Genomic DNA, 23238 nt, shown 5'->3' with positions numbered 1-23238 from the left:
GGTCCGATACAGTGCTCAAGTACTCATAAAACTACTCCCGATACTACTACTACTCAGTGTCATGTTTGTTCAGGAAAACACAAAATCTCATGTTCAAATTATACATTTCATTTGCTTGCCAGAAAGTGAGGAACATCTGATGAAAATAAAACTATGTATTCAAAGCCAATTTTAGAACTGCAATGGTATTAGTATGTACTCTGTATCGTTAAGTACTTGTACTTGGTTCTGAAAAAAAGTTAACCTGGGAAGATCGAGAGGCAATAACAGGGGGGGGGAACTAAAACAACTGAGAGGGAGGAAGAGTTGGAGGTGAAACATTAGCCAATCATCTCCACACTTATGAAAGGCATGCCTCGCCTAATGACATTTTACACATTTGGAAGAGACTTCATTTAATTCGGGGTCAGTTTCAAGTCACCCCCTCTCTAGTGGCTAAGGTTGGCATGTGGAGATGGTAAACTGATCCTAGATCTTCACAGAAGGCCTAAGTTGATCGCAGGACGCCATCTGCAGGTCAGGGTGCATCTCAAAAGTGTCCCATTGTGGCCACGTGTGGTTAAATCCACGGCCAGCAGGGATAGGATCCGTAGGACAAAGTGACTTTGAAACAACATTATAGTTGCACCTTTAATTATAACTGGCTTTTCAACTGGCAGACCATCCGAGTGACGGATATGCCAAGTTAACAAGTCCTTTCACGACAATGAAAAACACAACATTGTTGACGTAGAAATATAAAGCAACTCAATACAAAATACATTTGGGACGGCCTGATAGCTTTGGCTGATGCAAATACTTCTTACACATCATAAAACATAGGTGAATACTTCAACTTTACTTCTGTGTGTCGCCACAGATATCAAGGTTTTTCCATTTGCACTTTCAGATAATAATATTACATTCCCCTTTTGGAGAGAAATCAACGTTATACGAATGCCTTCATTAATCATTAGTGAGGAATATCGGGGCGAATATAGCTTGGGGTGGGCTTTTAGACCCAAAAGGACCTAAAGATAGGATGAGATATGAACAAAACATGAATGAGACATGATTTTGCAATGACCTTGATATGCGAGCAACACGTCTCGGGTCAAAAACACCATGTAAACATAAAAAAGAAAAGTATCAATTCTTCTTCAGCTCATATATTCTTCAGTCACTTTTTTATCGGCATAACACTGTCTGCCAAATTACAAATGAATTGAAAATGACAGAATGAAAACTATACCGAAAGGGATTAACAAGACAAAAAGGTTAATTAATGATGTTTTGATACAAGATGGTATCAGTGTGTTGCAGGGCCTCCTCTGAGGGAGACACACAGACGTCCCTCAACAGACTAGGGACCAACACGGACAAACAAAAGATGGGAAATACAATCTTTCTGCTCTACAGTGTGTGTTGTGTGGAGAGCATAAGGCTAGAAGTCTGTGCATTACACATAGCAGGCACATTGACAATTGACATACATACATACGTACGTGTGTGTGTGTGTGTGTGTGTAATCCCAGGTCCATAGTATGCACAAGTAGTCCCATGTCCATTGTATGCATTTCACTATGTACAGGTACTTCATGGTTATTTATAACGTTAGGCCCCAAACTGAGCTCGGCGGACATTTCTCCTTTTCTGCAGAATTCCAGTAGCTAATTCGTCGTTTTAAAAACCCTACATGCTCTATCTGGAACTCTGCAGGTCTTGTGTCAGAGTTCTTCCTCTGCTGGGTCCACGCAGGCCTCGTCATCTGGTGCACATCGTTGGGATGTGATTACAGGCCACAGTCCATCCTCTTAGTGTTTTCAAACCGCGTGGTTGCATAATCTGTGCCGTACGCGTCGGGTGGTAACGTGCTACCGTAATAATATTATTACTTTTCCAAAGTAACAAGTACTTTTCTCAGTAACAAAATGGAAGCTATAAAAAACATAAAAAGCTTTCTTGGGATGACGGTTCATTGGATTGGGGGGAGGTGTAACAGAAAGAATGTAATAAGTAGCGTAACAAATTACTACTCCCAGAGAGTAATAAGTAATGTAATATTATTACTTTTGAAATTACTGTAGTAATGAGGAATATATTACTTTTTTCTTTGAGTAACGTACCCAAAACCGTATGTTTATGAATAAGTGTTAATGCATGTGTGTTAATGTGCTCTGTAAAAATAAATCTCCACCATAGTAATTCAATCTTGTGTTCCATCTTAAAAATGTCATGTTCTTGTGAGAATAAATTCAGCCAATGGGGTGAGACAGTTTCACTTATTTCAATACAATGGATGGACCCATCTCAAACCCTGCCCTCTTTTCTTGATCCTCCAATCACAACTGTTGCTTCCCTCATTGGACAAACTGGTTTGAGATACGTCAATTTAACATGTTTCAAGAAATGTATTGAAACAAGTAATAATATATTTTATTTCAAGATAATCACCCTTGTGAGAAAATCCTTTAAAAACAAGCAGAATTTTACTCAAACAAGTGAAATTGTCTCTTGGCAGATATTTCCCCTTGTTTCAAGAGAATGAGACTTGTGGTTAAGATGGAGGTTGTTTTGCGATGCATGTGTGTGTTTCTCTCCCTGTGTCCACTCAGTTGTTCTTCTTGACTCCTGGGCCGCGGTTATTGAAGAGACTCAGTCCCGGTCTGCCGTTGGCCGATCCGCTGACAGTGACGCCTGGTTGCTGCAGGACCTTGTCCAGCGTGGTCTTCTTTATGGCCGCAGGGGAGATGCGCTCTTGGTCGGCCAGAAACTGCAGCTCCCTGGGGAGGGGAGGGGAGGGGGGCAAGAGAACCACAAGAGGTGAGTCTGGAAACATGGGCTTTGTTTTATACAAGTCGTATTCACCAAAAGTTATGTTCAACAAAAACAAAGAAACAAAATGGAATTCTATATTTATCAAATCTGAAAGTAGGAGTGCTGACCTGAGACCAGCTTGGCTAATAAGTCAAAGTGAGGTGTATAATGGTAATATGACGAGAGCACTAATCCTACATCAGTACTCCTATTCTATAAATATGGGCCCTGGTAATTCCTAGGATTATAGACTGCTTTCTTTTTATAGTGCTTTTATCCAAAGCACTTGTGCCTCGCATTCTCTCACACACCGGCGGCGGAGGTGACCGTGCCAGGTTCCGACCTGCTCATCGGGAGCAGGGTTAAATGTCTTGCTCAAGGACACTTCGACACACTGCCGGGAGGAGCCGGAATAAAAACCGGGAGCCTTTCCGATTACCAGATTACCACTCTACCTCCTGAGCCACTCCTGTCAACCCAATTTGGACAGTAGAGTCAATTTGTAGACATCAAGCCCCTCCCCTAAAGCTAGAGACAAGATCCCTCTATGATGACAGCAGGAGCTGTCTGGAGAACATCTGTGTGGACAACTGTGACAGTTCCCATCGGCCATTCGTTTGTTTGAATATGGACACAGTTGTTCAATATATTAACTCAAGGGGATAACTTGATTGTCATCACTTAAAAATATATATATATATTTCAATTTTTTTTTTTTTTTTTTTTTTTTATCTTTCCCCCCCTCCTTTTTCCTCTGATTTTCTCCCATCCCAATGTTAGTCGTTATGCCAATTCCCAATCCCCTTCCTGGTCGCTGCACACTTACCCCCCACAGTCGGTCTGGGAGAGTGGAGGCTATCACGTGCTTCCTCCGACACACGTCTAGCCAATCAACCGCTTCGTTTCACCTGGCAGCGCGGACTCTCACTGAGAGGGTGTAACGTGTGGAAGGATCACACTACCCCCCTTAGATCCTATCCGCGCTGAGCAGGCGCCCCGACCGAACTGTAGGAGTCGCTGTTTACAACGACCCGGACCCACCCCGCCAGCTTTCTCACCCTCTAATACAGCCAATTGTATTAGTGTGAACGGCCAGCCAAGCTGGTGACAACGCCGGAGCTGTGAGCTGGATCAAAAAGGCTTTTTAATACGCAGTAACAGTATAAGTACAAGAAACAAACAGGTTTGAGTATTTAAAAGTACTTTGTCAGCATTTTGTCAGATTAGTCACAAATGCTGAGGAAAGCTATATGTGCTGGAACACGTTTGATTCTGGACAGCTGCTGTGCATTAAATAAAAAAAAAAATAATAATAATTTAAAAAAAAGCATCAAAATACATTTTGGCTGACGGTCATTATGGGAGAAGTTCCCAGAGTCTGAACCCCAGCCTGTTTGGAAAGTAGTGCGTGTTTAAAAGTAAACAAGAGCTTGTGTCTCACCGTGTCCTGATACAGGAGGCCTCCACGGCATTGATGAGCAGACTGCGGAAGCCACCACTCTCCAGCAAGTGCAGGGCGTAGATGGTGGCGCCCCCTGGTGAGCACACGTTGTCCTTCAGTTGGCCAGGGTGCTGCTCAGACTCTAGCAACATCTTAGCTGCTCCCTGGAGAAAAATAACATGGAGAGGAGAGAGTATGAGAGGGAAGAGGAAGAGAGGAGAAAGAGAGGGGAGAGAATTTGTTTTTGCCATGTCACTTGAAAAGAATATAACCCTTGTTTAATAATTAATATTTGCTTTGCTATATCTGCCATCCGAATCCATTCATAAATCCCTGTGATATTACATTATTTGCTCCAATGGAAACAGAGTGTTCTAAATAGTGTGTCACTGAAGAATGTCATCCAGGTGAAATTACATTATTAATTATTTATGAACACGGTCCACTACAGGCTACTTTATCCTGTTTGGTACATGGTTGATTGATTGATTGATTGATTTTCCAACTACAAAAACACCAAATCAAAGTTCAAGCTTTCACCAAGATTCCAAGCACCTGTATGAACCCTGCCGAAAGCAATTACTTTAATTAAAGGGGAACTATCTTATAAATGGCCTTTTCCAGTGTTTAGCATTATTTTCTAGCTATGTGGACTTACAGTATATTAATAGGATCTATGTCTCTAATTCTCAATTTGGCGCATTCTTCCAATTCTCATCTCACAATATTGTCCCTCACTCAAGTGAGTCATCTGAAATTTAGCAGAGGTTTCTCATCTGCATAATAATGCCCACCCCGTCTATGCTTGTAGCCAACTGCCACCTACATGGCAACATTCTGGGACCACTCGCAGCACCTCCACCTCTATTTCCGCTCTCTCTCTCTCTGTCACTCAAATCGCATTCTCGTCCTTCGGGTCCGCGTATCAAAACAGCTTAAAATTTTGAGGTAGAAAAATGCTGTTTTTGAGTACTTGATTAAAAATACAAAACAATGATTTTTTTTGAAAAAAAAACTTACAGATGTGTTCCATAAACTCACAGGAATTGTGTAAAATTGCCCAAATAGTGAAAGAAATAGTAAAATAGTACCCCTTTAAAAGAAAACTTGCGAGGGCGGCTAGGTGGCGCAGTGGGCACGGCGCTCGCCACCAACGCAGGAGATGCTGGGTTCGAGCCCAGCTCTCGGCGTTGCTACCAGCTTGGCTGGTCGTTCATACTAATACAGTATTAGGGGGTGGGAAGCTGGTGGGTGGGGATCGGACGTTTTGGACAGCGACTCCTACAGGTCGGTTGGTGCGCCTGCGCAGTAGAATCAGGAAGCGACGAGGGCGGCGTGTCCCTCCCACGCACCCTCGCCGCTGAGAGATCACGCTGTGCAGGTGAAAAGATGCGACGGCTGCCTCCTCGAGTACCGGAGGGGACACGTGATGCAAGGCTTCGTCCACATTGCAGCCGGCTTGTGGGAGGCATGGTCTAACATCGTTCGAGACAGGGGAGGGTATAATTGGACAATACGAAATTGGGGACGGGAGAAAAATAGAAAAATGGGGAGAAAAAGTAGATTAAAAAAAAATATATATAAACTTGGTTTCTCCAGCCAGTATGCCTTTTAGAGGTCGACCAATTAATCGGTTTGGTCGATTTCAAAAAGGAGTCTCTTGACTTCTCACCTCAAGATAGCGGATACCGACCAATTAATCAGCTATCAGCCCTTTCCTGCTTCAAACTATTGTTATTATATCCGCTTTTAAAAATCCACTATCGGTCGACCATCATTTCTAATAATAATATTAATAAAATAATGTATAATATTCTGCTATTGTAACAGACCAATAGAGCAACAAGACTACTCAACAACCAACCAGAGCCAGTCTCGCAACACACAGACAGACAGACAGACACAGACAGACAGACAGACGCACAACTGACCAGTAAGGCTTGAGCACCCAGTCTAACAGCCAGTCTCCTGGGCAGACCCATCTTCACTCCTCCGTCAGCCAGAGCATCCAGGGCTGTGAACGCCTGTCAAACAGGAAGCACACCAAGAGTTTCCTTTAGGGCAACAGTACCATCATGTCGACGTCAAAACATGGAGAGAAGGCTCATTTTGTGTGTGGGTGCTTAAAGATGTGTATTACAGGGGCCAAGGGCACAGAAAATACATGGATCCGTTTGCCGGCAAAAGAACGTTTACAGCTCAATTAATGCCAGTTGTCTAGTTTCCTCTGACCTCCATCCTCACTTATTTCCGACTCTTGGAACTCGCCCACTACAGGCTGCAGTCCTCCGGAGGTCGAGGTTACCTCACCGCCTCCTCACAGACGAGCCAGACTTTTATGCAGAGTGAGAGGATAGAAAAGTTCTACAGTACTATTATATGAAACCATCTGCTGACAACAGAGTTGTTACTCAGCTGATAGAGTTGTACTCTTCCTGCTGTCTTGTTGTACAAAACTTGTAAGTCGCTTTAGATAAAAGAGTCAGCTAAATGACAAAATGGAAATGGAAAAATGTAAACAGAGGAACATTATTCCAGCTGTTCCTTTCCTCCATCGCTCCATACAGGGTAACTGTGCCTTCTTGCAGACCTCAACAGTCTACACCTGGAGGGGAGAGCGGGAGGAGGAAGCTGGTGAGACCAGGGCTATAACACAGTTGTGTCAAGAAGATTTTCACCCGTCTGATCAAATACTCGACAAGCGCGAATTCACAATAGCTGCGACTGCGCATGCAAACACACGTGGCTATGCGTCAGTGTGTGTCCTTGCCCCATGATGAAGCTTTCCGTAACATTTGGTCATTATTACGTGAATCCGTTTAGAACTTATGTGCCTTTTTGTTATAGGCCACACACACAATGACAGAAAAGTGAGGTTGGAGAGAAATGTTAAACAAGCTTTCCTTACAGACACTCTGAGTACTTGATCACTTAAAATCAGTCACAAGGCAAGACCATATATCATCCATCCCCTCTCGGATTCGGGGTGTCTGTCAGTCACGTCTCGCATGTTCCTCTTTCCGATAGGTCGAGCAGCCGCCAGTCACTCACATAGGCGGGTCCACTGCCACTGAGTCCAGTGACGGCATCGATTAGGTCTTCCTCCACCTCAGTGCAGAAGCCCACACTGCCCATCAGCTGCTCCAGTAGCTTACCATCCTCCACCTGGAGGGAGGGAGTGTGTGGGTGGATGGAGAATGTAAAGATATTGAATCATCCCATTTGCATTGAATCTTAAAATCCCCAAATCAATCTTGTAATCTATGCCTTTTTTCCACGGATGTGAGAGGGTTTCTGCAGATTCCTCTAGTTGTGCTTGCACCGAGTTTCTGCTGAACTACTATGGAAACTCAGTTGACAAAATCACATCTTTTGACAACAATAGCCTTATTGAATCAAAATCTAAATCGAATAGGTGCCGATAGCCAGCCCTATCCCATCAGTCACTCTTCCAGTTTTAAAATCAATCCATTCAAGAAATTCAAAACACGTAAAACTTGAGATGGTTGTTATTTCAAACTAGGGATGCACCGATACTGGGTGAGAAATCATTTTAAATTAGTGCTCTTGATAGAATAGACATTAATTAACAGCGGTTTCGGTTTCTGTTCTCGACTGCATGGAGGGTTCAAACCTTACTCTACAGATAGCCCTGAAAAACACTTGAGAAATAGTGATACACGTTCATTTTCAATCAGTGCCAAGGGAAGATTTGATGGCAATTCAACAATGTTAAAAAATTGGCTCCAAATCTTCCTATGGGAAAAAAAATATGAATAGTCCTAGTTTCTATCACAGTGAACTGGCAGCAATCCTGCACTTGTATCACAACACTGTGTCAACTCATCCTGCATCTCTCTCTCCCTCTCTCTCTCCTCACCTGAGCGTGTGTTCCCGTGGCGTAGACAGTAGCTCCCTCTCTCACAACGACTGGAGTGTTAGTCATACACCTCATCACCTTAGGAGCAGCACGATACTGGACCAGCTTCTGTGAAAGCATAGCATGGAGTAGATAGGAAGAAGATCGAAAGAAGAGGAGATAGACAGAAGAGATAAGAGCAGATAGAAAGAAGAGATATAAGAAGAGCAGATAGAAAGAAGAGATGGACAGAAGAGAGAGGAACAGGAGAGATGAACAACAGGGACAGAGAAGAGGTGTGAAGAGGAGAACGGGGACAGAGAAGAGGTGTGAAGGGGAGAACAGGGACAGAGAAGAGGTGTGAAGGGGAGAACAGGGACAGAGAAGAGGTGTGATGGGGAGAACAGGGACAGAGAAGAGGTGTGAAGAGGAGAACGGGGACAGAGAAGAGGTGTGAAGAGGAGAACGGGGACAGAGAAGAGGTGTGAAGAGGAGAACGGGGACAGAGAAGAGGTGTGAAGAGGAGAACGGGGACAGAGAAGAGGTGTGAAGAGGAGAACGGGGACAGAGAAGGTGTGAAGAGGAGAACAGGGACAGAGAAGAGGTGTGAAGAGGAGAACGGGGACAGAGAAGAGGTGTGAAGAGGAGAACGGGGACAGAGAAGGTGTGAAGAGGAGAACGGGGACAGAGAAGAGGTGTGAAGAGGAGAACAGGGACAGAGAAGAGGTGTGAAGAGGAGAACGGGACAGAGAAGAGGTGTGAAGAGGAGAACGGGGACAGAGAAGAGGTGTGAAGAGGAGAACGGGACAGAGAAGAGGTGTGAAGAGGAGAACAGGGACAGAGAAGAGGTGTGAAGAGGAGAACGGGGACAGAGAAGAGGTGTGAAGAGGAGAACGGGGACAGAGAAGAGGTGTGAAGGGGAGAACAGGGACAGAGAAGAGGTGTGAAGAGGAGAACGGGGACAGAGAAGAGGTGTGAAGAGGAGAACGGGGACAGAGAAGAGGTGTGAAGGGGAGAACAGGGACAGAGAAGAGGTGTGAAGAGGAGAACGGGGACAGAGAAGAGGTGTGAAGGGGAGAACAGGGACAGAGAAGAGGTGTGAAGAGGAGAACGGGGACAGAGAAGAGGTGTGAAGAGGAGAACGGGGACAGAGAAGAGGTGTGAAGAGGAGAACGGGGACAGAGAAGAGGTGTGAAGGGGAGAACAGGGACAGAGAAGAGGTGTGAAGAGGAGAACGGGGACAGAGAAGAGGTGTGAAGGGGAGAACGGGGACAGAGAAGAGGTGTGAAGAGGAGAAGGGTAATGTTACACACATCAGCATGCTGCTGAACACTGGCTTCTGGAGGCGTGCCAATACCATTTAATTGAATTGAACTGGAGATACAGAGAGCTGGGAGAGAGAGAGACAACGGGTGCTTGAAGAGGGAGACGAGGGGCCACTGTGTCGGCAGGTTTTGACGAAGATTATTATTATGCAAATCAATAGGAAGTTAAAACAATAAGGGGAACAGTGGCGTGAAAACGGACAAAACAAAGAGCAGCAGGACGCTGGAGACAAGAGACATCAAGTGACTTTGTTATCTCCATGACCAGACCTGTGAATAGACAGAGAGACAGACATCTAGACAAAGAGAGAGACAGACAGAAAGAGAGAGAGACGGTCCTTCCTCTAGACTTAGTCTGGAGGAAGGATATACCAAACTTGGAAGATTTTGATTGGGATGAAGTTTGGGCAAACGTACGGTTGTCATCACGCAACCCGGATCATCAACAGATTAATCTTAATTTTATTCATAGGACTTACTTAACTCCTAGACGTTTGTACCTAATGGGGCTCAAACAAGACTCTCGATGCTCCTTATGTTTAAACGGTGATATTGGTACATTTATGCATATGTATTGGGAATGCCCTCCTGTTAAGATATTCTGGGAAGAAGTAACCACGCAATTATCAGAATTTTTATTTCTGACCATACCTGTACTGCCTTCGGTATTGTTGTTTAATGATGTTTCTCAGTTAGCAGCCTCTATACAGGTAAAGAGACTAATTTTGTCCGGTCTTACGGCTGCTAAAAAGCTGATAGCATCACGCTGGATTCAACCGGATAAAATGTGCCGGAAGGTATGGGTTCTTACCTATCTCGATGTGATTTATCTAGAGATATCTACCGCACAAATTTTAGGTGTTAATGAAGCCAGCATAGCAATCTGGTTAGATGTGGTGGAGAGGATAAAGGATAGCATATGAATTTGTAATTCCTGGTGTTAAACGAAATAATAGATGGATTGTCCAAGAGGGGGTCCTGAGGGGGGGAAGAGCGAGCAAGAGCATATGTATTGTATTGTATTTATTATGGGTATATCTTTTAATCTACATTTATTTTGATTTAAGTACTGGACTGTCATTATTGTTATTATTATGTCGATCATAGTCCTGTGATTTATTGTGGATTTCTACTGTTAATGTATTGTGTGTCTGGTTTTATGTAAAAAAGGGTAAATAAAAAACATTTGTTCAAAAAAAAGAAGAGAGAGACAGAGACAGATGGAGAGACAGAGAGACTCACCTTCTCGATGGAGCTAATAGTGACGCCAGCAGCACATGACACTATGAGATGTCGGTCCTCAATGTCTGGGCCGATCTCATCCAGGACAAAGGGGATGATGTGGGGCTTCACGGCCAGGAACAACACATCACTCTTATTGACCACCTCCTTGTTGCTGGTGGTCAGGTTCACTCCCATTTTCTACAGGTGGTGAGAGAAAGTGGATGGAGTGATGTGGATGTAGAAGGGGGAGAGAGTGGAGAGAGGGAAAAAGGATAGGGGAGAGTTGGGGGTGAGGGTTAATGAAGATTAACCAGGAAGGGGAAGAGAAAAGAGGACAAAAAGAGGGAAAGAGCTAGAGTTCCCTTATATATCAGGAGAGAGTTATCTTTTATATCAGGAAAGAGTCCTCTTTTATATCAGGAAAGAGTTCTCCTTTAGATCAGGAAAGTCATCTTATATATCAGGAGAGAGTTATCTTTTATATCAGGAAAGAGTTCTCCTTTAGATCAGGGAAGTCATCTTATATATCAGGAGAGTTATCTTTTATATCAAGAAAGAATTTAGACAAATTATTTTTTTAAATAATTATATGGTTACACATGTTTACCTATCAAAGTCAAGACAAGTCAGACAGTACTTACTAATTAAGGTTGTCAATCGGCAGGTTCCTAAAGCATAATCCATGCTGTTCTTCATACTAGATGCTCTCCGTTCCAGCTAGGTAACGACAAAACTAATTCAAAGTCAAGGGAAGTCTGCACCAACCCTGAAACCTACTCCACAATGCACCCGAAGTAGGTTTCTGCATTTATTTCAGGGCTCGTCATAGATTGTTCTATATCTACCTTGGTAAACCAATGAAAATGGTTAATTACTATATGGTTACACCTGTGTTAACACATCTTATGCATGTCACAGATGGCCCCATTGACTTTTCTTTAGTTGTGTGACTAACTAGCCAGAGCTATGGGTATCCAGTACGAGCAGCATAGGCTGTCCTGAGAAAGGACTCTACCGATCTACATCATCATTAGTAAGAAAGGAATAAGGCTAGGGTTCCAAAAATCTGAACTATCCCTTTAAGCAGACAATCGCTTAAACAAGCCCTCCCACGCTGAATGGCAAATGGTGCATTCATGTTTGTTCATGTATCATCAATATTGTATAATACTGTACCAATATGGTGTAGAATAAATAGTATGATTTAGTTATATTATAATAAAATAGAAATTAGATAGTATATAGAAGTATAATACATTATATAAGTGTGTGTGTGTGGGGGGGGGGGGGTGTAAATGAATGAACCTAAATATGTAGTTTGACTGATAGATAGACAAAATGGGTTTATTTATGTTGATTTAACACTTTAACCGCCGAAAACGCCGGAACTCGTCATTCCCCGCCATGCTCATTCCGCCGAGGACGCCTTAACTCGTCTTTGATGTCAATATTTCAAAAATCTGTCATCGAAATCATATTTCCTTTCCGGGGCCCTGAGACACAAGTGTGATCTCCTCTCAACTCTCTAGCGGTTCAAGAGCGCCATCTGGTGGCCGATCGGCAGATCGCCAACCGGATATTAACCTTTGAACCAGTAGTACTCATGCAAATGTGGTCCGGCCACTCTCTATAGCTCCCGCGACTCCATCTTGAAACACTGGATAATAGATTGCTCACCCTAACTCAATAAACAACGTTATTTGGACGTATATACTATTATACAACCTGGAAATGGATCGGCATTTCTACATCCCATAATCGAAAACGGTCTACTCCACGCTGATCGTCCAACGGCGCGAGGAACATATGCTAAGATTCAGCGTTATATTCTAACGTGTTCAATATAAACTGCTATGATGAACATATGACCCACTCTGGATGAATCATCTAACGTTGCCCGCGGAATTATAAACGATCCCCCGCCCATCCGGTCATCATCAGATCATACGTAGATCATTCTAGAAGTACGTCCAGTTGAAATTTTTCATCTCGCGCCGATCGCTACCAAACTGTATTTCATCATCAATATAATGCATTTAGGGCTATAAATCACGTTCTGAAGAAAGCTGCAGAAAACGATAAAAACATATGTTTTTTAAAAAATTTTATCCACTTTTTCTCCCATTTTCTATATTTTCTCCCATCCCAATTTCGTATCATCCAATTCAACCCTCCCCTGTCACGGACGCTGTTTCTTGCCTCCCACAAGCCGGCTGCAATGTGGACTAAGTCATACATAGCACAAGTCCCCTCCGGTACTTGAGGTAACAGCAGTCGCATCTTTTCACCTGCGCAGCTCGATCTCTCAGTGGCGAGGAGTAACGCGTGGGAGGCTCACGCTGCCCCCGACACTTCCTGATTCTACTGCGCAGGCGCACCAACTGACCTGTAGGAGTCGCTGTCCACAACGCCCGATCCCCACCCATCAGTTTCCCACCCCCTAATACGGCCAATGTGTATTAGTACGGACGACCAGCTAAACTGAAGGCAAATGTGGAGCCCAGTGTCTCCAGCATTTCGTGGCGAGCGCCTTGTCCACTACGCCACGTAGCCGCCCACGATAAAAACATACTTATACTTTAGACCATATTTTAGTATGAATATGTGAATGAAAAAGTTTAACGTTGCTACACCCTGAACAATACATATAGGACATTGAATGGGCCATAATAATGGCAATGTAGCAATAGAATTTAAAAGGTTATAGCCCTGCAAAGAAGGGGAACTTCTCCATAGACAAATAGAGCTGGCGAGGGATGGTAAATTATGAATTTAACCCATGGCGATCAAAGTGTTAATTTGGTTGTGTTGATGTTTAAATTTTTTTGCAAAATGGGTATATTCTGTTTGGTTTTACACAATATGTCTATCTGTGTGTTGTGTGTGTGTAGGGGCAGGTATATATAAGATTTTTTCTTCTTCCTGTTCCTTTCGGCCATGGTATTTTTGGTGAATTATATGAATATGTACTGTTGGACTGTGGTAATTCCATGTACGAATAAATAAAATGATGATGATGATGACACGCTACCCGCTGGAATCAAACCGGGAACCTTCTGATTACCAGACGACCGCTCTACCTCCTGAGCCACTGTCACCCCCTACGCTAGCACACACACACACACGTCACATGTGGTACAGCCTGCTGAACTCCAGGTCTTTGTGCTCACCCTTAGTCCTGATACGGTGGGCAGGTCTGTGTCTGGGGAGCTGGCTGTGATCCTGTTGGTAGCGATCACACCTGGAGATGAGAGGAGGACACTTCAGTGTGTGAAACCTCGGAGCGATCTGTTAAAAATGACACTGCATGGCAACCTTTCACCAGCTGCCGTCACATGTTTCTGTGGTCTAAGACAGGGGTTCCCAAACTTTTCAGGCCGCGACCCCCAAATAACGGTGTCAGAGAGCTGCGACCCCCACTATTATAGAAGGTAAAAAAATAAATGTTTAATAAATGGAAATGTATGGTTGAAACATGCACACGTTCAAACGCACACACACTAATAAGCATTGGAGGCTTTTAACCAGAGATTTTCCGGACTGGGGAAATCATTCAGGCCAGGAAATATAGTGCAAAATATAGCCCCAGTCAGGCGACTTTTTAAGCAGGGGGTCTGGGGGTCCCCCACCAGGAAATTTCTTGTTACAAAGACTTCATTTCCTGCATTCTGGCAGTGTTTGTGATGGCATCACAAATTATTGTTAAAAAAACAGGCTAGCATATGTATGATTAGCATTTAGCAACAACACTGATTTAGATGGATTTTCTGTTTTTTTGTAATGTCAGATTGAAAATAATACAATCTTTTATTCAACTTCAGCCCTGATCAGTCATCACCACATATTCATTTTATAATTCTAACCCTTTAAATGCCAGTTTGTGTGATGGCATATATTTGCAATATATCAAATGCAAAGTAGATTTTTCTGGGGGGGATTATTACAGGCTAGCATGTGTCAATGATTAGCAACAACAGTTTTTTGTAAGGGTCCCGCCTCCACCAATCACATGCGGCTCCCTTTGTGTGTGTGTGTGAGAGCAAGAGAGAGAGAGAGATAGTTCTCCAACTTGTGTGAGTTGCAGTGATCTCCTGGTTGTTCCCCACCTAGGTTATCTAACTATTGCGCTGCTGCAACTAGAAACACTGGCCTGGCCTGCTTCTAAGTTCAGTGGCCTGACTTTTTTTTTTTTTCTTTTTTTTTTTAATAGGATTATTTTTTTTGGAAATCATCTGGCGACCCCGCCCCCCCATGGCGGCTCACGACCCCCACTTTGGGAACCCCTGGTCTAAGAAATAGCCGATTTGATTGTGAAGATCATTAATTTATTGGAAGTTCATTCATTCCAAAAACTAAACAGCTCATCAAACTCAGAGCAGAACATGACACTATTCACACAAAAAAGACCGGCTGCGACCAAAGAAGCTTGGGAGTAAGTTATTCTTCTTCATATGCTTAGGCGTAGCCTACTTTGGAGTGAATGTAATGAGTCTGTTTCATACTTAGGCTTAGCTTACTGTTGAGGTAATGTAATAGTCCATTTCATTCATTTTATGTAGCCCATTATCAGTTCTGGGTGTTTCTGAACCTCACTATATATTGCTCAACAGGTTCATAATAAAGGAATTAGACCTTGAGGGTGTGGTCTCAACAAAACAGGCCTAAAAATGGGAGAATCTGAAGACAAAATACAAGGTACATTATTTGTTGTCACAGGATGAAATGGGCCAGAGCCACAGTGTTAAATGCTGCAGTGAGATATCTAATATTATACCACGGCCTGCTTTAGGAATTAAGACAGCTTCCCAGTGGGTCGATGTGCATGATGTAATGGGGTCCAAGCATTCCATCTGTACTCCTGTCTTCATTACCTCATGCTTGGAAAAACCCCACAATAATATCAGATCCCTACCCTGACAGCACCGATGACCCACAAACCCCATCAGATGTTGCCCTCCCAAGCCCCCATCTGAAGCCTCCCCCCACCCCAGCACCCAGCTGCCAAAAAGAAAGCAAAAAACAGACGCCTAACCACAGATGCCTTGTATGTTGAAAAGGAATCAGATGAAGAAGAGCAGTGACAACAGCAACTTCGAGTTCCTGAGAACTTCGAGCTTGCAGAAACAAGCACAAAAGGTGTTTCCCCCGTTTGAAAATGTACAAAATGAGAACTTTTGTTTTCTGTTTGACATCCACACATGTTTAAAAGTATACACGTTCTTCAACCGTTTTGACCAGAGTGGCCTTCCTACACCCATCAACACCAGCACCGCTTCCCACCTATCAAGTACCCCCCCCCCACCCACCCAGTCCCACACCCATCAGCACCGGCACGCACCCCACCCCCAACAGCAGCAGCAGCAGCCTGCCCATCACCCACAAACACCAACCCCACCACCCCAGCCAACAGCACACTACCTATGGAGACATCAGCCCCAAACCTGACCATCACTAACAGCCAGGTCAGGAGGCAGCTCTCCAAGATTAGTGTGAATAAGGCCTGAGGACCGGACAACACCAATCCCAGGGTGCTCAAAGCATGTGCGGAGCAGCTGGCAGCACCGCTCCAACATCTCTTCAACCTGTATTCCACTGTATTGCACATCGTTGCGGGCAAGACCACCCGCATTTCATTGTATACTTGTATGCCGTGACAAATAAAACTCTTAACTTGACTTGACTTGACCTCTCCCTGAGGCTGGAGAGGGTGCCCCAGCTCTGGAAGACCTCCTGCATTGTCCCGGTGCCCAAGAAGGGACGACCCAGCACCCTCAATGACTTCACTACAGGCCAGTCGCTCTGACGTCACACGTCATGAAGACGTTTGAGAGACTGGTTCTGCAACACCTCAAGCCCCTGGTGAAAGACTCCCTCGACCCCCTGCAGTTTGCATACCAGGCAAACATCGGGGTGGAGGATGCCATCATCTATATATGCTCCACAGAGCGTACACGCACCTGGAGAAGCCACGCAGCTCAGTAAGGATTATGTTCTTTGATTTCTCCAGTGCCTTCAACACCATCCAGCAGTCACTGCTAGCAGAGAAGCTCTCTGTGATGCAGCTGGAGCACGGCTTGGTGGCCTGGATCAAGCAAGGACTACCTCACAGAGACCGCAGTACGTCAGACTAAAGGACAGTCAGTCTGACGTACTGGTGAGCAACACCGGCGCCCCCCAAGGAACTGTGCTGTCACCCTTCCTCTTCACCCTCTATACCTCAGACTTCTGCCGCAACTCAGGGTGCCACCTGCAGAAGTTCTCCGACGACTCCTCCATCGTAAGTTACATCACCGACAATGATGAGGAGGAGTATAGAGCCCTGGTGGAGAGCTTTGTGGGGTGGAGCAACAGCAACCACCTCCAACTGAACACCAGTAAGACCAAGGAGCTGGTGGTGGAATACCGGAGGGGCAAGAAGATTCCCATCACCATCCGAGCTGGGGAGGAGGTTGAGTCTAGAGATGTTCCGATACCATTTTTTCCTTCCCGATCCGATTCAGATACCTAAGCTTTGGGTATTGGCCGATACCGATACTGATCCGATACCAGTGCATACATAAAAAAAAAAAAAAAATCTAAAATAAATTAAGTTTTTTATATATATTATATATTTTATATATACTGTTTTTTAGTAATAACTATAAAGTAATGGTATTTATTCAACAACAGGTGATTGTCTAGATTAGTATTAGTATATTAGTATCAGTAATTGAAAACTATCTCAATGAGTTCACCCACGGAAAGGTTGTTGGCACATTAGTTCCACACAGACATTATTAGTTGCTGCACTTGCTTCCCCAAGGCTCTGTTTAAGTAGCAGAGGCTCTGTTGGGATTTTTGCACAATAAATATTCAACATTCTCTTTTGAGACTCCGCCTCAGACTCTTATCATTTGGCACTAAAAGCTAAACATCGTCACCGATATGGCTGTCCGCAACATGTCATTAATTGTGTACGCAAGGTGGTCGATCAGTGACGACGTTAACGTGAGCTAGGTTAGCTAGCATGAGCTACCGGTAGATGGAAAGACTAACGTTACTGGTGAAAATGTGATTTAACTTGGAATACTCCTTTGCCAACTTGCTGTACTTTGCTTGCAGGTCTGCAGCCATTATTGCTGGATTATGAATAGCCCCAACTTTAGCCAAGGTAACGTTAAAGTTAAAACTTTAACGTTAGTTAACGCTAGCTTTTGGTTAGCTGTTCAATGCTAATAACACCACCAAGCGAACCCATCAGAGCTCCCCGTCAACAGCTCTCTGTCGGGACGATGGCATTTTAAGAAAGTATCTGCTGTTAAAATGACAAATGACACTTTAATTCATGTTGGTTAAAAACATGTTTGTTTTATAATGCTCACTCATACAAATTACGTCATATGGTATCGGAGCGCAGAATTAGAGGGTACTCGCCGATACCAGCATTTTAGGCAGTATCGGCGGCATTTCCGATACTGGTATCGGTATCGGAACAACTCTAGTTGAGTCATATAAGTTCCTTGGGGTACACCTGAACAATAAACTGGACTGGTCGGACAACACAGAGGCCCTCTACAGGAAGGGACAGAGCAGGCTGTTCTTCCTGAGGAGACTCAGGTCCTTCAACGTGTGCAATAGACTGCTGCAGTCATTCTACCAATCTGTAGTGGCCAGCGTCCTCTTCTATGCTGTGGCATGCTGGGGAGGCTACATCAACTCGAGGGACACCAACAAACTGAACAAGCTGGTGAGGAAGGCTAGCTCCGTGGTGGGAGTCAAACTGGTCAGACTAGAGGTGATGGCAGAGAGAGGGATGAGAAGGAAGCTGGCTGCTATCCTGGAGAATCCCTCCCACCCCCTCTACGACGAGCTAGTCAAGATGAGAAGCACGTTCAGCCACAGACTCAACTAACCGCCTCGGACAGTCCTTCATACCAGCGGCCATCAGGCTCCACAACAGTGGGCAGGGACTGCTGCCAGACATCCAACTAGAACTAATAGGAACCCAAGGAGGACAATAACACTACCTTATGCATACCTTATGTGCACCTTATGTGAATACTGCACCTTATGTGAATACTGTGATACTGTGAATTCTGTATACTTCAGTTAGTTAGGCCTAGATAGTAAATTACAACAATACTCATGCATACTGCACCTTATGTGACACTGTGAATACTGTATATTTCAGTTAGATAGTAAATTACAACACTACTCAATACTCATGCATACTGCACCTTATGTGACACTGTGAATACTGTATATTTCAGTTAGTTAGGCCTAGATAGTAAATTACAACAATACTCATGCATACTGCACCTTATGTGACACTGTGAATACTATATATTTCAGTTAGTTAGATAGTAAATTATATTGACTTATTTGTTTACACTGCTTGTGTTGTTTTTACTACCTGTACGCGTGTAGCTTATTCCCAGCGGAAGAGTGCGTCGCGTGCTTCCGCGTTTTCCCTGATTGGCCATGTGACCGCGGCAGCGCGAGAGAGCGGCAGTGCGGAAATAGGCTGTCTATTGCCATTCTCTAAGACAAACTCTAACCTTAACCAGCTCCTTAACAGTGCCTAAACTTAACCCTTCTAACCTTAACCAACTCCGAAACCATGCCTAACCTTAACCTTAACCATAACCAACTCCGAAAGAATATTGCCATTCTCTAAGACAAACTCTAACCAGCTCCTTAACAGCGCCTAAACTTAACCCTTCTAACCTTAACCAACTCCGAAACAATGCCTAACCTTAACCATAACCAACTCCGAAACAATGCTTAAAGTTAACATGCCTAAACTTGACCGGCGAAAGAATGCATGTGAAAAAAAAAAAAAAAAAAAAATGAAGGGAATCAAACTTGTCACCAACGGATCCACAGCAGGACTGCTGTGGATGACTGCTGTGGATGACTGCAGCAGTCTATTGCACACGTTGAAGGACCTGAGTCTCCTCAGGAAGAACAGCCTGCTCTGTCCCTTCCTGTAGAGGGCCTCTGTGTTGTCCGTGCAGGATCCACAGCACGGCGGCATACCAGTTGAGCGTCGAATGAAAAACATTGGGGATTACGGCTACATAATGCCGCAAGCTCTGCCGCTCCGCTCCGCAGCCAATCAGGGAAAACGCGGAAGCACTCGGCAGCACTCTTCCGCTGGGAATAAAGAATAGGCTACCTGTACACCACCCCCCCCCCCCCCCCCCCCCCCACCCCCCCATGCTGCTATGATGCCTGAATTTCCCCAAGGGGATCAATAAAGGAATATCTTATCTTATAATAATTGATGTATTAAAAGTTATTTGTTATAAGAAATGCACCATGGCAAATAAAACACATAGCAAGTATCCTTTGGTGTAGGCGGCTACGTGGCGTAGTGGGCAAGGCACTCGCCACAAATGACGGAGACGCTGGGCTTGCCTGTTCGAGCCCAGCGCTCCACATTGCTTTCAGTTTAGCTGGTTGTTCACACTAATACACATTGGCCGTATTAGGGGGTGGGAAACTGATGGGTGGGGATCGGGCGTTGTGGACAGCGACTCCTACAGGTCGGTTGGTGCGCCTGCACAGTAGAATCAGGAAGTGTCGGGGGCAGCGTGAGCCTCCCACGCGTTACTCCTCGCCACTGAGAGATCGAGCTGCGCAGGTGAAAAGATGCGACTGCTGTTACCTCAAGTACCGGAGGGGACTTGTGCTATGTATGACTTAGTCCACATTGCAGCCGGCTTGTGGGAGGCAAGAAACAGCGTTCGTGACAGGGGAGGGTTGAATTGGATGATACGAAAATGGGAGAAAAAGTGGATAAAAAAAAAAGCAAGTATCCTTTGGTGTAAAGATATATTTCTTCATTTCACAACTTAAATACAAACCAGGGTTCCCACATCCGTAAACATCAAATGCAGCCATTGACGTGAAACCATGGTGACGGGACTGAGTGACGACAGATCCTGTTTCCGCCGGAGGGAGTGGCGTTCATCTCAAACCGTGGCGCTGTATTTAATATACCCTACATCCCGATGAAGGGCTGTGATGATGAGGGAACTACAAAACGGATTTCACGCCGTGTGGGAGTGAGTGGGTAGGGGAGAGAGACTACTGTAAAGGCCCTACTGCTCACTGACTCACCTGCAGCCATGAATCCCTTCACCAGGGCGTGAGCCAGCTGGCCCGCTCCGATGAATCCAACGCTCATCTTCTCAGATGGTGTGGCTCGCTTGCCCTGTAAACCAATGGTCAAACGTTGCAGTGTGAGTCAGCCATTAAAGATATTCAAGCCATTGGCACACATACATGTATTTTGATCAGCACAAGAGAAGAAATACAAACCATGCCCATACCCATGCCCAGATTGATTCGGCTATTAACCGCAAATCAAGATAGCTTAATTGAACGAATTCGTCGAAATAAACCAGGAACTGTGACTAGCCAGCAATATTATAACAGTAACGTCTTACCTTGTGCTAGTTTAGCGAGTCCTTTGATCGGCAGGTGTAACTAAGGTGACCCGTTATTCGCCGGTTGAATGAAATAAAACACCACTTCTTGTGTCAACGTGGCTTCCTGCTTTACGCAACCCCCACGTGTTCATCCAATGTGATGGACATATGGATTAGCCAATCACCAGAGACACAATCCTTGTTTCTGACTAATAGAAACCGGCGTGAGGACCTCTGGGCGGGGCTTCGCAGTTCATCGTGCCCAGTTGCATCAGTGTTTGCCTTCGGGGCAAAATGTAGGTCAAGTCTATCTACTAGGCCAGTTACATTAGACAGTGGGTTATGTTTATTTTGGGGGAGCCAAGCTCGATGTCCACTGACAACTCCTATTATGCATGACTAATTCTCGAGAGTGTCAGTGTTTTCTGTGAAAGGAGAGCAGATTGCCATAAATGTGTATGTTGTGTATGTCATATGTCACTATGAATTGAAAATGGGGGACCCTGATGTAAACAAGACAAACGTCGTTCTCTGGTCTGCATCCCCTTAACAATTGTGTGTATTGAGCCGTACTGCATTGTACCCATTCTGCAATCTGTTAAATAAAGTATTCATTCATTAAGTCATTCATTCATTCATTCATTCATTCATTCATTCATTCATGCTAGTGTATATTTTTGCTATGAATATTGTGCAAGTGCTTGTCTGCCATCTTTGTGTTTGTGTTTTTTAACAGCAGACAGCAGCCTTAATTCTCACCAATTGTCACCTCCTGACCCCACAGAGCTGCTCCCCTCCTCCCTCGCACCAGCACCACTAACCTGACTCTCACATATAGGCATACGAAAGAGTTCAAGGCTATCCATGCAGTGTATGAATAGAATAGAAATACTTTTATTATCCAGAGGGAAATTTGACACTACAAATCGCTCACATTAAACATTTAGACAGAACAAGTCACGAATAAGAATAACAAAACAAATGGCCTAAGAATAGAATAAAATATACAGTAAATAAATACAGTAAAAATATACAGAAGTCTACAGTAAGTGTAATATTGCACAGTGTTGTTGTATATGTAGCAGGGTGGATTATCCCTGCTTCGTGGGAACGGGTGTGCACAGCCACTGGGTAGCGAGACACAGTAGAGCTCCGTCTGACTGCACCTTCGTCTTTGGGTCTGGAGCATCAACTGGAGGCCGGCAGTGGGAGTGGATGGGGCCCGGGATTTACCAACCTGGTCTGGTACTCTGGTCTTCCTCTCCCTTCCAGGGCAGTCAGCAGTACTCCCCAACTCGCTCTCACTTCCCCCAATTACTCATTTAACCCTCCCACACCTAGTGACTGAATTGTAATTAAATAACTTAGTTCCCCCCGCAAGCAGTACCCTCCCTCAGTGACATTAGAAACCTTACAGTAAAAAGGGAAGAGTTGAATAGGAAAGGGTTAATGGTATTAACGTTACCCACACCAAAACAGTTGTTTATAGGCTCAGGAAGGGACACGCACACTGTAACTGAGGGGTACAATTCCCTGACTGTATTAATCAAGTATGGTATCATTAAACCACTACCGTCTTATGTACATTATACTGGCCATACCGTACACTAGTATATGATGAGAACACTTCCCCACAATGAATCGGTTCTACACAAAGTTGTCCTTAAGTATTTATTAGCAGCAAGAATACATAATATACTTTAATTGAGTGCACTTGTAAGGCAAAGGAATGTGCGTAGGCAAATCAATAATGAATGTCCATTCTCATATTACGCATGAGATAATAATACAACTTGAATATTAGGAATTATATCTAGGGGATACTGGTAGGGGGGTTCCACCGGTTGTAAGCCAGCAGGGGGAGGCAATGCTCTAATGCAAAGTCCGGGTCAGCGGGGACTCAATAGGCTCCTGGAGGCGGTACTGTATATTACTCCCTGCTCGGCAGACGAAAGGCAGCTGTAATCCCAGTGTGCGCGCCGCACAGGTGAAAGCCGGTCAGCCCCTCCAATAGAGACGGGCTCGAATGATGGTCCTCACGGGCAGGTCCCACAGCAGTGGGTGTAGACGATTCTTCTCCGCTCCAACAGCATGGTTAAAAGCAATAAGAATAATAATCCAGCCGGAGAGGGGGTCTGCATTCCCCGGTGTAGATCCTCCGGTGCGCGGTACTCCACA

At 44.5% G+C, this 23238-nt stretch overlaps 1 protein-coding gene across 1 annotated transcript; it reads right to left on the bottom strand.

The window, feature by feature from the left end:
• Positions 1–629: 629 nt before the first annotated feature.
• On the bottom strand, positions 630–21207 carry pycr1b (pyrroline-5-carboxylate reductase 1b). Its single transcript, XM_084319344.1, has 9 exons — positions 21079–21207; positions 20750–20843; positions 13816–13886; positions 10664–10843; positions 8118–8225; positions 7289–7402; positions 6169–6261; positions 4238–4401; positions 630–2762 (listed from the first exon to the last, which is right to left on the bottom strand). Exons 2-9 carry the CDS (start codon positions 20814–20816, stop codon positions 2591–2593), a joined length of 969 nt encoding a protein of 322 aa, XP_084175470.1. The 5' UTR covers positions 20817–20843; positions 21079–21207; the 3' UTR covers positions 630–2590.
• Between the last annotated feature and the right edge of the window lie 2031 nt (positions 21208–23238).

This window comes from Notolepis coatsorum, assembly GCF_963971535.1.
Source record: "Notolepis coatsorum genome assembly, chromosome: 7".
Classification (NCBI taxonomy): Eukaryota; Metazoa; Chordata; class Actinopteri; order Aulopiformes; family Paralepididae; genus Notolepis; species Notolepis coatsorum.
The sequence above is the reverse complement of the archived record's forward strand: the minus strand, read 5'-3'. Positions and strand labels throughout refer to the sequence as shown.